The following is a 17,890-nucleotide window of genomic DNA, read 5'->3' as shown; positions in this document are numbered from 1 at the left end:
CGACTCGACCTCGTTCCTCACGGCCTGGACCTGGCTGAAAGGAAACTACTGAGGCAAGTCTTCTCTTCACAACACAGGCTGCATGATGGGTCTTGCTTAGTTCCAGACTTCAGCACCATGTGACAGACCTGCACTACAAACATGAAGTCAACCTTTTCTGCATTCGTCTGCACATTCTCTCCGACCTGTTCAGACACATGCTGAACTCCGTTACGCCCCGAATGATGAACAGAAGCTAACAAGGTCATTGAGCTTTACTAATCGGACCCCAAATATGAAAAATATTTATTATGTTAGAAAAGCTAATCTCCTTTAGAGACTTACACTCTATTGTAAGGCTCAGCATGACTTAAGGTTAAGTGTGATTACAGGCTGCAATTTGTCTTGGCTACAGACCTGCAATCCAGGATCAATAATGCAAACATGCCCACAGCAAGAGCAACAGTGTCAGTTAAATTTAGCTTAACAAATTAACACTGCTTGGTTAAAGGGCCCATATCATGGAAAACTGAAGTTTCCTCTTTTTTTTCCACCTCTTTTTTTATTTTTTTATTTTTTAGTAATTACAGTTACATACTATTCACTCTCCAGTCAATATACATAAACAAGGCTGCCAAAACAGACTGTTTTGAATTCACTATTTTAGTGATGTCACAAAAAAACAACACATTTCCATATATCTGCCTATGCAGCTCACAGCAGTTTAGTCCCACCCATTCATGTTGAAGTTATAAGAAGCAGCTTTTATGCTGTAGACTGGGGTTTAATCCCCTGTGTAGGCAAGCACCCTACATTATACCAATAGGAGTCCTTGGGCAAGACTCCTAACACTACCTTCGCCTACCTGAGTAAAATGATCAAACTGTAAGTCACTCTGGATAAGAGCGTCTGCCAAACGCTGTAAATGTAAATGTAAGCAGCTTGGGCTGCTTTTTGAGTGAAGCATGATATAGGGCAGCCAATAAGAACAGAGGACATTTACATATATTTCAAAAGCACAGTTACAAAGGCAGTCTGTATAATTAATTTTTGAGGGATAAAGGAGAAGCTGGAAAACGGTCAAACATGTTTTTGTTGCCTAAAACCATAAAGATGTCATATTCGACATAAGTGGGGAAATTAAAGGACAAGAAAAAATGTAGGACATTGACCCTTTAATGTAAGGAGTTAAGGTTAAATCCTTAGATGTGGAAAATTCCTTAAAGGAATTCCACCAATTTTTTGAATTTCTGTAAATAAACCGCTGTAAACAAACCGCTTGGCATCACAGACACCATATTTCAATTGCCATTACATCATTTTATATATATATATATATATATATATATATATGTATATATATATATATATATATATATGTATATATACTCCTCATGATTGCTAGGTTCAGGTGTTGGGAGTTGGGTTAGGGCAAAAATGTGGTCCACAAGGAACGGACTAGGTAACAGTGTTGTATAACTGGACCAAACAGGGTTTGGAAACAGGAATTGCCAGTTTATTAGGTACATAAACACCCACCTAATATCATGTCCATCCTTTTTGGCCTTAAGAGCACCATGAATTTACCCAGGCATGGATTCAACAAGATGCCAGATGAACTGTGCAGGAACGTTGTACCATGCGTAAATGATTGCATTGTGCAGTTGCTGCAAATTAGGGTTCAGATTTGGGGCCTGTGCAGGCCACTGGAGTAATAAAAACTTATTGTCGAGTTCCTGGAACCATTCAGTGCCTTGTTACATGGTTATCACGCTGGAAGGACCCTGAACTTGGTTTGTTACCATGTTCAGATACACCGTGGCATTCAGACATTCTTCAGTGGGTTTCAAGGCCCTGAGGTGTGTCAGGAAAACACTGCCCACATCATTACGCCGCTATCACTGATGTGTACAGCTGGACAACTCCATGGACTCATGCTGCTTGCACCACATTCTGATTCCTCCATCAGTGTGACACAAAAGGAACTTATAATTTTTTGACCAGGGTTAACTTTCCGGTTCTCAATGGTCTCCTGGGTGTGTTAACATGAAGCTTTCTTGTACAACATCACAGTCATTATCTACGGTTATCAGCGGGTTATCTACTGAAAATTTCCATGCAAATGAACACAGGAGCAACTTTATAATTAACATAGGACCAGCGCAATATTACCATGTGTTTTGCTCATAAGCTTTTGGTGTGAAAGCCGTTCTGCAAGGCAGTAGGAAAAAAGGCTTTAATCCGTCTGTTCTGTGGTTAAACTTTTACTGATTAGGTCGAAATAATCACTTATTTTCTCAATATTTACTAATTCAGAATAATGAAAAAGTTGGCAGAAACTGTTATTACTTGTGAAGAAAGTGTGTGTTTATTTCAACATAATAATTATTTTATTATTGCAATGCAGGAATAACGGAGTAAGAAGTAGCTTTCGTAAAGCAGCGATTGCAGAGCAAAAAAAAATTAATATGTGCTTTTAATAATCATCAGAAAATCGTCAGATCATTATTTAGGCAAAAACTGCTCTTTTGACAGAGTAAAATCCACTCAGCACTTTTTATTTAGGAAATAGTTTAAAACATTGTTTTTTTTTTTAAATGTTGGGCCTCATTCACCAACATATTCCTAAATATTTTCTTAAATTTGTTCCTGAGAAAGGTCCTAAGAAAAAGTCTACGTCAGATGAATGTTTTTCACCATATTAAGAATAACGTGACATGCATAGCAGGCAGAGCAAGCGTTATATTCCCACTGAGAATAAATATCCCATGGAAGCTACAGAACGCTGCACTGACCTGTGGGATATGCGTGTGGGGCATATCCACGCAATGTGGATGTGATTTATGCCAGAGTTGTTTGTCTGTTTGGACGGACAATTCTAGCCAGCTGTCGCCGGTCACGGTCATTAAGCACCCATGGGTGGCCACTTCTCTGTCCACTGTGTGTGGTAATGCCTTCTGTGATGTATTCCCAGTATGCGCGTGACACTGTGAATTGAGGAATGTTAAATGCCCACATAACTTCGGAAAAAGAATGTCCCATCTGTCTGGCACCTACTATCACGCCTCGTTCGAACTCTGATAATTCACATAGCCTTGCCATGAGCACGATAGCTAGTGTTCTACCTCCCTGACAAGATAACACCCCACAACTTATACAGGTGTGAGCATTCCCAAGTCATCCCCTGAGTTAACGGCACTTCACAAGCAATGTACATACAGCCCATGACTTTTGGCACATCACTGTATATTTGTCTACACTGTATATGTAGTGAGACAAAGGTGCAAGAGACTACTTAGTACCATCTGACAGACACTCAATCGTGAGTAGTCATTTTGTATTTCACACACTGTAAGTAATAAAGGTTCAGTGCAGGTATATTTTTCATTCATCAAGGTACAAACAGTGCAAATGTTCCCTCAAAGGTACAACAGTGGTTTTAAGGTCTGATTGTGATCCTTAAATAAGTTTTTCCAGGTGAAAAGTTTGTATTTGTACCTTTTCATAATCTAAAGTTTTAAAACAGAACAATAAAATAAAAGCCTGGAGACGAGACGGGGTGTGTGGAGACAGTACAGCTTAGAAAATATCATTTCAGTGGATTATGGTTCAGTTATGTTCCCTGACTAAAGGCACTGAGATGTACCCTTGAGGGTCTCACCCCAGTGACAAGTGAAAGTGCACCAAACTGCCGACTGCCAACATGATGCATGACTTCCAGTACAAAACTTGTGCGTCATAAATGTCATGGGAACTGGTCAGTAGTGCAGGGAACACAATGGTCAAATGGAAAAAAAAAAAACATAAGGGTATTTTTTTGTTGCTAAATGTCACATCACTTCTCAGTTTGATGATAAAGCCAAAATTAAAAATTAAATCAAAAATTTAACCTGTAACATGTTCAATCTTGCAGCTGGTAATGGTAGACTCTAAACTGAGACTGTCTAATTTAAAGACTTGGAAAAAAATATTGTTATGATGCATCTTGAAGTGCTTTGTGGTAGATATTTGCGAGGCCTGGCTGATTTTTTTCAGCTGTATTATTTCTACACCAAAGAAACAAAGTTTGACAACCAGTTGAGGTTAGTTATCACTAAGCTAGCACAGCAGATGTATTTATTAGCCTCTAGATCAATGGCTAGCCGTCAAGACTGTTTAGTATAGAGAGTTGATGTATTGGCATAATGTATGCTGGGTATTGCAGTGAGTGAGCACCGACAGATAAAAACACAAAAATGATCCAAAATCATAAATTCTGTCAAACTGTTAAAGATCACATATCCTACATTTTTCTTATATTTTTGCCCACATATGATGTTTGTGTGCTTAATGTACCACAGGGGTGCCCAATCCTTGTCCTGGGGACCGACCACCCTGGACAGTTCAGATCCAACACACCTGGCTCTAATACTCAAATGCCCCCAAAGGCCTTCATTACCTGGATCAGGTGTGCAGCGTGGGCACCTCTGATGTACCAAAAAGCCCTAATTCGTTGCTACTTCATTTCCCAACCTGTCTTTATCCCTTAGATTTAACCAGGCTGTTTTTGTTACTGTGCCTTTAAGACATATGTAAATGACCTTTGATCCTACTGGCTGTCCTGCATCATGCTTTATTCGAAAAGCAGTCCAGGCTGAAACACTTATTATAACTATGTGTGAATGAATGCGGCTAAACTGCCGTCAGCTGAACGGACAGATCTATGCAAATGGGTTGGTATTTGTGACATCACAAAAACAGCCAATTGAAATGAACTGAAGGCTGTTTTTGCAGCATAGCTTCCATATAAAGACTGTATAGACAGAACATTTAGAGAAGAAACTCTAACACCTACTATAGCAGAAAAAAGGGTCAAGGGAAATTTGGTTTTCCATGATATGGAATTGAAATGAACCATGATATGGAAAACGATTGCAATGCCGCACTGAATTAAATGCCAGCATTAATCGTAAATGCCCTTTAACTATCATTTAGCCTCCTTTCCCTAGATAAGAAAACATGTAAGGGATGTACAGTACGATTTTACTTTTCCTTTCATTTGACTTATCATTTTATTTCCAGTCAGCTCCTGGGAAACTCATGACCACAGTCCTGAACCATGACCAACCGAGTGGGCGTCAGTGTAATGACACCAGAGTCACTCGCAGGAAGGGCACATCGTCTGCATTCTCTTAGAGATAAGCTGTGACCATGTGGTGCCACCCCAGTGACTACAAGGCTGTAAAAGCATAGACAGCAGTTCATGGCAGTCCATGCACATCGCAGTGGCCAGTCTGGTCACTGTGATCTCTGGCCCATGACAACATAATGCTGTCACTAACGCAATATGGCAGCAGCTCTGCCTCCCTAATGCAGACTAATTACAGGAGTGCGGGTTCTCTTTGACCTTGCTCTTTCAGCGAAACCTCAGACACCACACAGCGCTTTCAGTAGGTCATTTATGACCTCCCGAGGGACGGCCGTCATGCAGAGATGCTGAGTAATTCTCTGAGCAAGCAATGGAAAGGGCCACTGGAACCTGGGAAAGACAGCCTACTATCAGCGCACACATGGCTTCCTCTAATGAGTCACACGAACCACACACAGCCACACTTACAGGGGAATTCCACCAATTTTGCAAAATCTAAAAAATTCAATAATTGAGATGGAAACAGAGTCATTCAGAGTGGTTTGATGTGAAATGGTTCATTGTGGAGAAACTGACCAACTCAGATTTCTTTACAGTGGTGGTGATCGGAACCAGAGCTTGCCATGACTAGAATTAAGATATAGTTGCATTATTTTTATTATATATATATTATACAGGGAGATTCACTCGAAAGAGGCCCCAGATATTCTGTAATAACTCTCGCTAGGATGAAGCAATCTGACCAAAACAATGTGCACTGTGCTCCTCAGTATATGGAGCTTCACACAAGCCGGGATGGTCCTGTGTCGGAGCGATGAGGTAGGCACCGGACAGCCGTTGCTACGTTTAGCCTCTGTTTGCAACTTCCAAATGCATACCCCCGTACCCCTTCATGTGTCTGGCAGAAAACGGAGATCACTTCCAGTATCACATGTATTGCAATCGATTACACATACGTCAAGGTATGTAGCGTTTTATTTGGTTCAGATTGCTTCATCCTAACGGGAGTTACAACAGAATATTCGGGGCCTCTTTCGAGTGAATCGCCCTGTATTTTAATTGCTATCCAATAACACTGTCTATAAGCATTTGCTACAAAACAAGTGAGTTTCTATGTGTAATGCTGATGACTGTAAAACAGTGGTCAGTCTGAAAAAAACGACTTATCTTTGGAGACTATTTGCTGTAAAACACGCTGCATGTACGATTCTGTCATGAATGATTTTAAAAAGTACATTTTAGGCCAAAATTACCTCTCAAAATTATTGCAAAACAATGTCTCAGGCATCAGGCAGCATAACCTTCTGCAATATAGCTTTTAGAAGCATTAAACTCTTCAGATGTCCGGTTCCCATCACCACCACTGTGAACAACTCTGATAGCACATTTCATATCAAAAAAACTCTCCACAACTTTGTTTACATCTTACTGATTTAAATATTCAGAAAGTTCAAAAAATCATTGGAATTCAGTTTTGAACATGGATTAAGCCTCGTACTGGATTAAACTGCAGTGCTAATTGTAAATCAGCACTAGAATTTTTCATTTTAGTCTAGGCTTAGACCTAATCTGAGTCTGGAAAACTGGCCCTTTATTATTAACCGTGTTTCTTGAACAAACAAGGAAAAGTCGGAAGTGTAATTTTGTAATTACATGCAATGATTTGTGTAATATAAATCAAACAAACAGCCAAATAACTACCTTCAAACTAATGCAACCCATAGCAGTGTGACAGAGACATGCCTGCAGGGCACACATAGACAGTTGTGCTACACCTGGAATTCAATCCCAGTTGTGCCATGTACTGTCTCTTTTGACTCTGTGACCTCGTAACGTCAGTTAGTCAGGTGACAGCACCGAAACTAACAAAAAAACATGAGCAGTCTCGAGCGTGAGAGTAAACACTGGTAGAGCTGAGTGACTCTGAAAAATCCTTAAATCAGGACAAAATTATTGAGATTTTTACAGGTATTTTCTGTATAAATCAAGTTTTTAAAGCAAACACATAAACACTGCACAGTTAAAAAAGCAGGTTATTCAAAGGTTCTTTACTAAGGAAAATGGTTCTATACAGAACCATGAAAGCTCAAAGAACCTTTCGCATCATTAAAGAGTTCTTTGCATCATGAAACGTTCTTCAGATTGATGGAGAATGTGCTGTAGATGGTTCTATATAGAAACTTTTGGAAAGAGTTCTAAATGGCACCACAATAGTCTTCTGTTGTTACAAGCTTGACATCGTAACAATAGAAGAACCCTTTATGGTGCTATTTAGAACCATTTACCCTACTAAAGAACCCTTGAAGAACCATCTTTTTTTAAGAATGTACTGCTGTCTTTCACAAGAGTTCATGTTTGCTGGCAGGGCTGAACGATTAATCGTTTCTGTATCGAAATCACAGTTTGAGTACAATTTTCAAATCACAAGAGGTGCGATTTTAATTAGTCCAACATTATTCACACACACACACACAATCTTCTAAGCCGCTTATCCTTCTGGGTCGCGGGGTAAGCTGGAGCCTATCCCAGCAGTCATTGGGTGGAAGGCAGGATACACCCTGGACAGGTCACCAGTCCATCGCAGGGCCTACAATATTCAATGTTTTTATAACAAAGTGTGGAAATGTAACCTAATACAGTGCACAGTGCTCAGGCACAACATGGAACAAATAAAGCAACAAATTTAACCTGATTTCGTTGCTGTTTTTTGTTAATTGATCATTATCGGTTTAATTGATAGGTGCTTCCAGACCTAAGCAGTTATACCTTCATGACAACAACAACTAAGACAATAGCAAAAAAAAAAAAAAAACATAATGAAGGTCATTTCTTGCTAATTACAGTCCTGTGTAAAAGTCTGGGCGTCCCTGGTCGAATTACATGTTTTGTTGATTGAAAATAAGTTAACTGTATCGTGACAGAACCAGCCAGACGCTCATGGTTAAAAATAAGAAATGAGGCTTTATTAGTTAAGGGTTTGGCAAAACTCGTGATCAGTAAACAGGCAGTGGTCAGACCCCAAAAAGACCAGACACAGAAAAAGGGGAGAGGCAAAAAGACAAAGTCAGGAAGTCCAAAAATACAGTAAGATACACAAGCAGGCAAAACAAATATACAAGAACCCTCAGCAGCTCTATCAGGAGAAGCAATGCCTCACAAACTCGGATAAAGCCGGGGCTCATATACTGGACTGTACAGACAAGTGAGACAGATTAGTACTCAGGTGATTGAGAACGGTTATAGGTGGATTGTGGAGGTTCCACTGTCATGTGACACCCCAAGGAGTTCTGGGAAATGGAGTCTTTGAGAAGATCAGAGCCGGAGGGACACATGACATTAGCACATCCTGTACAGAGAACACACTTCTGCACACTTTAATGCACAATTACTGTTTATTTATTGAATCTAGAAAAGTGGTGAAAAAATTAAACATAAAATGTGGCCTGTGCAAAAGTTATGGCACATTTTTTATTTTATGTTTTCGATTTTTCCCCAATATGTTACACAAATAAACAGAACTTGTGGACTTCTATATGCAGAAAATACCACATTTAAGTGTGTCCTCTGTGGAGGATGTGTTAACTTTTACCAGCACTGCAAAAAAATGGTAACTTGTCAAGTGAAATGATCTTAAATCTAGTCGATATATCTAACATTTCCCATTTTGAGATGGTTGTGCACTTATTATAAGATTATCTAGCTTATTTCCAGCAAAGTTTACTTGTTTTAGGTCATTTTAATACGTAAAATTATCACTATACTGGCTTAAAACAAGCTAAATTATCTGCCAAGAGTTAAATAATCTTAAATTAAGCTTACAACAATCTCAACAAGAGAACTATTAGATTTCTCGACTATGTTTAAGATCATTTTCCTCGAAAAGATACCATTTTTCGCAGTGAGGGTTGTTCAAACTTTTCCATACGGCTGCTCTCCAATGTTAAGTCTAACTTTGAGTCTACATCAGAAAAGAGGAAATAACCATGGGATGACTGCTCTTTGTGTTTCCTTCATTTTTTGGACCATTATTTATCATTTTCTTCTCCGTCAGTCCATGGGAAGCTCCGGCCCACTGTTTTAATTCATTAGGAACAGAGTGGGCGTCAGCGTAATGGCACTCCCTGATGAGATAAAGCTTTGGAACAGCATAAGAACAGAATAAAAAATGTTGGTTTGTAGAAAACACAAGCCCGATTCGTAATGTGCTTCAGTGCTGCACGAAGGCAATTAACCTTCTTCTGCTTTTCAGAGAAAATAAGACTTTAAAGAGCGAAGTAAAAGGGAAACACTACAGCGTGCAGCGCCAAGTCCCCAGATTTCCACTGCATTAACACTTGAATGTGCTCGCATGAATACTAATGTATCTTTAAAGCCCTGCATATTGAAATCTTTAATGAATGACAATGAGTGAAGTGTTGCATCTTCTTTTCATCGATCAGAAGCAGAAAGAGGTTCAGAGTGGAGGACTGGCTGGCTGCAGATTTGAGATCATGCTATGTGGCCTGCGGCCAACAGACTAACGAATCTTACTGCAGCTTCCACTGTTTCTATGCCATTTACAGGCCAGATGCTGCACCATTACAGCAGAACTGCTCTCCCTCTGCGCCGGACATTTTCACAATAATGTAATAATTACATGTAATTACTCACATAACCTGCACAATGGTCTCTCAGGATGATGGGTACACCTAGTACAGGGACTCTCTCTCTCTCTCTCTCTCTCTTTTGACAGTTCCACTTAAGAAGCCCATTAAAATCCTTCAATTAAAATCCTAAAAACGCCTTTTGTGTAGCTTGAGGTTTTAGTCTGAAGGACTGCGGCAAACACAGAGTGACTAATTAAATTTCCCCACAAATTAACGAGACTCAAACTCTATGACGCTTTCAGTGATTAGCGGTTTTGATAGCAGTGATTCATTTCGCTCTTTAGTCTGCCGTCTCAGTTATAGCAAAGCCCGAAGATGCATCATATTTTACTGTTAATGACACAATATGAATTGCAGAAGGTGCCAAATAGAGTACCAGCCCACTTCTGCATATATCACTCCAGCTACTGTGTCTACGCCAATGACAAATAATGCCTTCAAAACAGTCTAATGAAAAAAATTGTTGTTAAAATAGGTCACATGCATCTACAAGAATCTGTCCAATTTGTTTAGCTTTGAGAACGATATAAATTCATCTTTAAACAGGATCGTCAATTTTACCAACCAAAAAATATCAGGTGGTGCGACCAGACGTTAATTATGCAGTTCCAGGAAAGTTATTCACCACTAGGGGTGGGCGATATGGAAGAAATACTCTATTACAAGATAAAAAGACTTTTTCATGATACTCAATACGTATCACAAAGTAACACAATGCACAATGCACTAGTAGTGCCACATATAGAAATGTCGATTATAAAATGGATAGTTCTGGTCTTAAAATCTGATTGGCTGAGCCGCGTTCAAAGCCACTGTAAAATTCACGATATATGCGCACCTATGACCACCTCACAACAACTGAATTGTGTTTTACTACACAATGGCATGAAAAAAAACCTTGTGCTGTTAACTGACTCTAATGCTGCTCGCATGGACCACAGAGTATATTGATAAAGTAAGAACCTATTTTTTGTTTAAACTGAGGGGCTGGCAACTTATGCTCTTAACTAGAACTAGGCTGGTCAGCTAGCTAAACAGGCTAAAAGAGCCAACAGCCTAAACAACTCCATCATTAATATCACAGGCTTGAATTAAAGCACTTACAGTATGATTTACTGTAAAACTGCACTATAAAAGTCTAAAAAATGTCACTTGAATGGCTCAAATCAAATGTTCGTGTTTCAGTCAGAAGTCGCGTCAAACCCAGGCTGAATCCCAAACGGCTCTGTATTCCCTAAATAGTGTTCTAGCTATGAAAGTTTAGAGTCCCAAATGAATGTTTCTTAGCTGTATTTTACACTGTTGGGCTGCAGGATCCAGTATTTAAATTCCTACGTAGTGCACTATGTAGGGAGCAGGGAGCAGGGAGCCCTTCGCGTCATGCCTAATAACACCCTTCCCATGATAAAATTGCAGTGACACACGGCCTCTCGTGGCTTATTGCTTTATTTTAAACTATCAATACAATAATTTTTATTTAGCGTCTCACATACTGAGCTGCACTGAATCCAATTAAAGAGGACATTTAATGCTCCCTTTGTAATGAAATATGCAGTAGGTCAGTGTTTTGATATCCATGACAACATAATTTATCACAATAACGATAAAATTTAATGACATTGCCCATCCCAGTTCACCACTACTTAAAACATGTATAGACTGGTCTTTGTACTTGGACACCCATTTAAACCTTAATCCTTGAACCCAAGGTTAAACAAATAAATACACATTATTATAATAATAATAACACATTTTTGTGGTTTTCCTGAGTGGCACCGCCTGACTTGGTTATCCAAACCAGCCTCAAAATTGCATCTGTTTATTTTTAAAAATTGTCAGGACTACAGACCTCAACATTGCACCATGAAGGTCAGTTGGGTTCTCTGTTATGATGCAGTACACTGCCCACTCTTTCATAAAAGCATGCCAGAATAAAAGTCCTTTTTTTTGTTGGTTGTGCCACATCGCATCGAGGAAATCAGAATTTATGTTTTTCAATGAGTTGAATACTTTTAAAGTTGCCCTATTGTGCAGCACATCATGATTTTGAAGGTTATAAACACAAAATCATGCCAAACTATTTCAATTATTTTTTTAATTCATTTTATTTTTTTAATAGAATAATCTCAAATATGGTTGGACGGTCGCACTACGCAACTTTGGAAGGCAAAAAAGCCTAAAGGAAGTTTGCTCTTATTCCTTGAAAATGCATTCACACACAGGAGGTAATAGAATAATGTGATATATATTATGTATTATTACATTATTTAATAGGAGAATATCAGACCCATCTCCTGCTATTCAAGCAAAAACATGTATTAGGCTCATTAACCACTGTGTAGTATACGGCACATGCTCACAGCCTGTCTCTACAGCATATCTTCATCCAGTACTTTTTTGGTGGAACTCTGGTTTCTGCCTTTCTGTTGGACTCTCTGTTCTTTCCTTGTTCTTCTCTTGTCTTTTCGTCTTTGAAAAGCCTCTGTACATTTACATGTCCTTGTTATTTTGCAGACAGCACTCAGTGTGATAGATGTCCCAGAGCGTGACGGTCACAGAAGTGCCTCATTTGAGACCACATCCTTTTGGTACCCCCACCCCCCACCCCCCACCACCCCCACCAAAGGATTTCTCAAACTGGGGCAATAAGGAGCACACTCACAGAAGGAAGAGATGACGTGAGTTTGGACTTAGTCCCAGACAGCGAAGTACAGCAGAAAGTGAAGCTTTCAGATATGACAAGGTCTCAGCAGGGGGGGTTTAAATGAACATGGTCTCGACTAAACGTAGCCAAACCGCATACCTGCACCGCTTTTTATCCCTATTTGAAGGCACTGCGTTGTTTATAAGTGAACTTTAGATCAAGGGGACATCAGTTCTGTCCACTGAGCGTTTATAACCAACTAAACCTGGCAGTTAAATATCACACACTTTTCTTATATTGTATTTTATTATTTTTTCTAGTCCACTTATGTAGTCTGCGTGGTATCATGTGCCACAGTCTTAATTCATTTTCCAACCTCTTTTAACCCCTTAACATTCCAGGCTTATTACATACTAAGGCTTATTATTCAGTAACTACAGGGACTTCAATGCAAACTAATGGAAGCTGTTCTTAGGTTATAGAAGTGTGTAATAACACTTTGGGCCTATGACTTGGTAAGAGGTTAGTTCTGCAGGCTGTTTTTGTTACTGTGCCTTTAAGATTGATACATGTACATTACCTCTGTTCTGATTGGCTGCCTTGTAATATGTCTAGCTCAAAAAGCAGCCCAGGCTAGGAACTTGAGCACACTATTTAAAACCATTTATCTTGGCAAAAAGACTGTTTTGCTTGTTAAACCTCCATATATAACTAGAATACATGCAAATAAGAATCAATACAGTTAAAAGTTACAAGAATCTGCCCATTTTTTGGCTTTAATGCAAAGAACAAAGTTTGGTTTCAGGTTTCTCCTGAAACCTGAATTAGCCGAACCAGGTATTGTAACACTGGGCTTCTTCGAGGGGAGGTTTGGAAATGGTTAAACGAACACACAGACAGAAATTCTGATTCATTTATAGTATTTATTGCTATATAAGTGTTTTCCAAAGCAAATAAATGCTTAATAACCAGATAAATAGTTTTTTTTTTACATTTAATTTTCTCTGGAGCCTAAAACTTTTTTTGTGACATCACAAAAACAATAAATCAAAAATGGGCTGTTTTTGGCTGAACGCATGGATTGGGATGTGAATGGCACATTATGAAATTTTCACAGCGTTTACAATACTACATGTACTTTTAATTGGAAAAAAATCCATGATATGGACCCTTTAACTGATGAACTGAATCACGTATCTTGTATTAGAGCAAGAACATCACCAAAGTAAGGACCAGAACCGATGAGCCCTGATCTAAGAGAGTCTTGTTGGTCTGTATGACCCAATAACCTACTGAAACCAGCCTGGTTCAAGCAAATTGTTTGCTTATACTGACCAACAGTAATTATTTAGAGTTTAGTACAAGTGGTAATTGTCTTATAAGTGATCCAGTGACTGATAAGAAAAGTGCTCTAAACCTGCTGTAAAGCAGTGTAAAGCAACTTCTCTTGCAAGTTCACTCGCACAAGTTCAGCTGGACCCTCAACAAGTGTGCTCCCTCCACAGTACAGCACTCAGAACCTGTTGCTTGTCTCAGCTGTGCGACGCTCAGCTCAAATGTTGGTAGAAGTGATTAAAAGAGCGCTGAACCTCCTGATTTACTGCTGTTGGTAAAAGAGCTCAGACTTACCTCTGAGACGATGCGCGCTGCAAAATCCAAGATGCGCGAGGAATAAGAGAAAGAGGAGCGGAGCCATTTCTGAGGAGCAGAAGTCGCTTTAAGTTCACACTGCGCTGAAACTCTTTATGCGCTCGCCTGTCCCACACACACGCACGCGCGCACACGCACACACGCGCACACACACGCACACACACACTTCCTCCCGATAAGGGCAGTTTAAACTCTGCCACTGGGAAATATGGCGAACTCACTATCCCTGGAAAGCCTCGTGTTTGCAACACCTCTTGCGCAAGCGGCCTGATGGTTGGCGATAAGACAAATGCGCAAAGGCTGCTCATGGTACAGCGTGGCGAGCGTTTATTTCTACTGTATTTTTGCCTTGATTTACAGCGTAGTGTTTTTTCAGCCTGTTATGAGACATTAGTTTATTATATATTAATCATTACGCCGAGGTATTTAATCATCTCTTTTGTTTCCGTTATTAGTGGACTAGGAGAGGATACATGAGTCATTGTACCATTGGGTGCGACTGTTTGTCAAAATTATGGTGTATAATTTATAATTTTAGTGTAAACTGTGGTCTGTTTCATTCAATTACGTTTCATTTTTTGAATAATGCCACATTTTATCAGTGGTGTTATTGATGTTTTAAATATATGTATTTTCAAATATGAATATACTTATTTTTTAAAGATACATTACAGCAGATAAGTGACATGTATATAATTATTATAATAATATGTTATTATTATTATTATTATTATTATTATTATTATTATTATTATTATTATTATTTAATTGTTAGTTACATAGTTACATACACTGGAATACACCTATATATATATATATATATATATATATATATATATCATTATACACAAAAGTGTGAACAACTTTGCACCTTGTAATTTTACAGTATTGAATAGTTACATCAAACATATATTAATGATGAATTAACACCACTGGCTACGTCTTCTACAATATACCACAAGTCCAGTCACTTTAACATATCACTACCAGGTACTTTTCCACACTACTGTAATTGACTGTAATAAGATTATACCACACGTCCAGCTGTTTGGATTTAGTGTTGGTTTCCTGAACATGGATTAAGCCTAAACAACATTCTGAATAGTGATTTTCCATTAAAAGGACAATATAGTCCAAGACCAGGATAACCCCTGTTCAGTAAACCGGCCCACAGACAATATGGCTCTGGCCTCCATTTCTTAAATAATGTACCAGTCCACCTTCTTTCCTGCCATAATGTCACTATTCATAAGCCTGAAATGAAATATTCACATCATAAGTCCACCAGAAGTTCATCTTTTGACAGAAACTTCCATCCAGGTACTTCATTTTGACATATTTATTCTGATCTGAGGCCTTTGGGGATTTGAACTCGGAGCAGAATGGAGGTTTCATTCTCATTTTGGTGAGATGCCTGTCTGCTTTCATCTCTTCATGTCTAGAGTTTTTTTTCTTTTGCTAAAATCACTGCACTTAACTCTGTCTCCAATATCCTCAAGCCAACCCTGAATCCACATCAGCGGCGTCTGTCTCTCTGACAGCAGCGATAACAGTTTCTTAAATGTAGAATCATTGAGTGCAGTTAAAAGGTGTGGAGAGATTGCAAACAAAGGTGAGTCCACAATGACGTTATTTTTCAGCCAGACTGCGGAGTTTCCTGAAGCCAAGATAGTGTTGAGATCATCTGAGCTATCAGAGAGAGTATTCACAGTGACACTGGCTCTGCCACCTTACGCTGATCTCTGAGCTACGGTGCTTTTGTCAAAATGGACAGGACTGAATCTAAGGGAAAATAAGAGGAGTAAAGGTGAGGATGGTTGGTCTGGGTGAGGTGTTTGTGCATGTTGAAAACATTTAAAGAACTGTCAGAAACATATCGCTGTTGTCAGAAAAAACCTTGTATCTCTGTTTTTGAAGTTTTTCGTTTTTTGACATAATCTGAAAATGCCTCCTGCTCTTTATACTGCGTGTACATTTCATGATGAGTGGACTAAAAGAAACGACCCAAAATAACTTGGAAAAAAGTCTGGTTCCATTGACTCACAGTAAAGTATGTTTTTTCCTTCTCCTGTAAAGTTACCATTTTGGACATACAAGGTTTTCCTCTGACAACAGCGATATACACCTTAATGCCTCCTGGACAATTGAACCATTTTGACTCCTCTCAGGGTTTCGTTGTTATAGAAGATCTCCATAGAGCTGCTTTATTATAACATCTATAGCGAAAAGCACTATACAAATAAAAGAAATTCAGTTGATTTAATACATAGAACTTCTTCCTCCCCATATTTCTGTGGAAAGTTCCAGTCATTCAAGTCAAAGAATAACACAGCAGCAATGGCTAGATAGCTTTAACATAGAGAGGTGGATGGAAGATGAATGGATGGAAGGATGGGTGGGCGGGTGGATGGAGGGAAGGGATGGACGAATGGATGGACAGATGGATGGATGGATGGATGAATAGATGGATGGATAGATGGGTGAGATGGATGGATGTATGGATGGATGGGTGGATGGATGGATGGATGGATGGATGGATGATAGGTGGATGGATGGATGGATGGATGGGTGGATGGATGGATGGGTAGATGGATTGATAGATGGGTGAATGGATGGATGGCAGGATGGCTGGATGGATGGATGGATGGCTGAGATGGATGGATGAATGGACAGATGAATGGATGGATGGATGGATGGATGATAGGTGGATGGATGGATGTAAGGATGGATGGGTGGATGGATGGATGGGTAGATGAATGTTAAATCAAATGAAACTGATTTAAAAGCACTTTTTATACAGGCAGCAGCTCAACGTGCATTACAGACAGTTGATGTTGATGATGACTGTTCAGTAACAGCAATAAAAGAAATAAAATTCTTTGGCAAAATAAATACCAAAGACATTTACAAATATAACTGAAAATAAGCTGTAAGTTAGCACAGATTACATTAAAAAGATGGACTGAGCACAGAGCAAAAAACAAATGACAGAAAAAAACAACAAAGCTCTCCAGCTTAACACCATTTGCACTCATACAAAAATACTCCCAGAGAAACATATATTATCACTGTTGGAAAAAGTTTTACATCTCCATTTCTGTGATTTTTCATTTGTTTTACATAATTTAAGAAACGTCAGTTGTTCTTTAGGATAATTAGATAAATTAGATAATTTAGGATAATTAGATAAATAGAAAATTTAAAGAAATTTGCCACATTAACTGACATTAACAATACAATAGTAATGAAAAAATCTGTTTTTGTTGTTAATGAACAGTATTCAGTTGTGTTTGCTTTTATACATCATCTCAGAATTAGCCATGAACGAGGTAGAAAAGAAACTGGAATAAAACTGAAAGTTTCTCACTGTCATAACATTTACAGAATTAAGTTGTTATTTTAGAGTTTTCTACTAGCAGCTTTGTTCCAAGACCTTTTACAGCTCAGCAGTACTGAGTCAGTACCAGATGTGCTTAGACGACTGGACAGTATTTGTGGTATAATCATGAAAACATTTTGCATTTTGCTGCTGGTTTGAGAGGCAGTTTTAACTCATATATATATACATATATATATATATATATAATCATGACGATTATATAGAGTATGTTATCAGAACTGATAAAGCGAAAAAACACATTGTGTCCCACAAGGTTCAGTTTTAGGGCCTTTGCTTGGTACATGCTATCTCAGATAATGTCATCAGCCAACATGAAACTAATTTTCATTTTACTCCTGAAAATCAAGATTCTGTTAACAGGCTTACCACTTGTGGAAAGCCACTTGGTTGATTGGCAAAACTAGTGGATTATGACTCACTTCGACTGTGACTACCATACTCTT

General features: G+C 38.8%; 1 protein-coding gene across 5 annotated transcripts in view; it reads right to left on the bottom strand.

The window, feature by feature from the left end:
- Positions 1-14,289, bottom strand: part of tfpia (tissue factor pathway inhibitor a) — a 66,533-nt gene extending 52,244 nt beyond the window's left edge. For 3 of the 5 annotated variants that reach the window (XM_036577516.1, XM_036577539.1, XM_036577548.1), the window contains exon 1: positions 14,027-14,287. In XM_036577516.1, coding sequence (XP_036433409.1) covers positions 14,027-14,093 — 67 coding nt within the window. In that variant the 5' untranslated portion in view covers positions 14,094-14,287. Of the gene's footprint in view, positions 1-14,026 lie in introns of all 5 variants that reach the window. The other 2 variants (XM_036577531.1, XM_036577525.1) reach the window with 2 other exon arrangements.
- Between the last annotated feature and the right edge of the window lie 3,601 nt (positions 14,290-17,890).

This window comes from Colossoma macropomum, unplaced genomic scaffold, assembly GCF_904425465.1.
Source record: "Colossoma macropomum unplaced genomic scaffold, Colossoma_macropomum, whole genome shotgun sequence".
NCBI lineage: Eukaryota > Metazoa > Chordata > Actinopteri > Characiformes > Serrasalmidae > Colossoma > Colossoma macropomum.
This window is presented reverse-complemented; position numbering and strand designations above follow the sequence as displayed.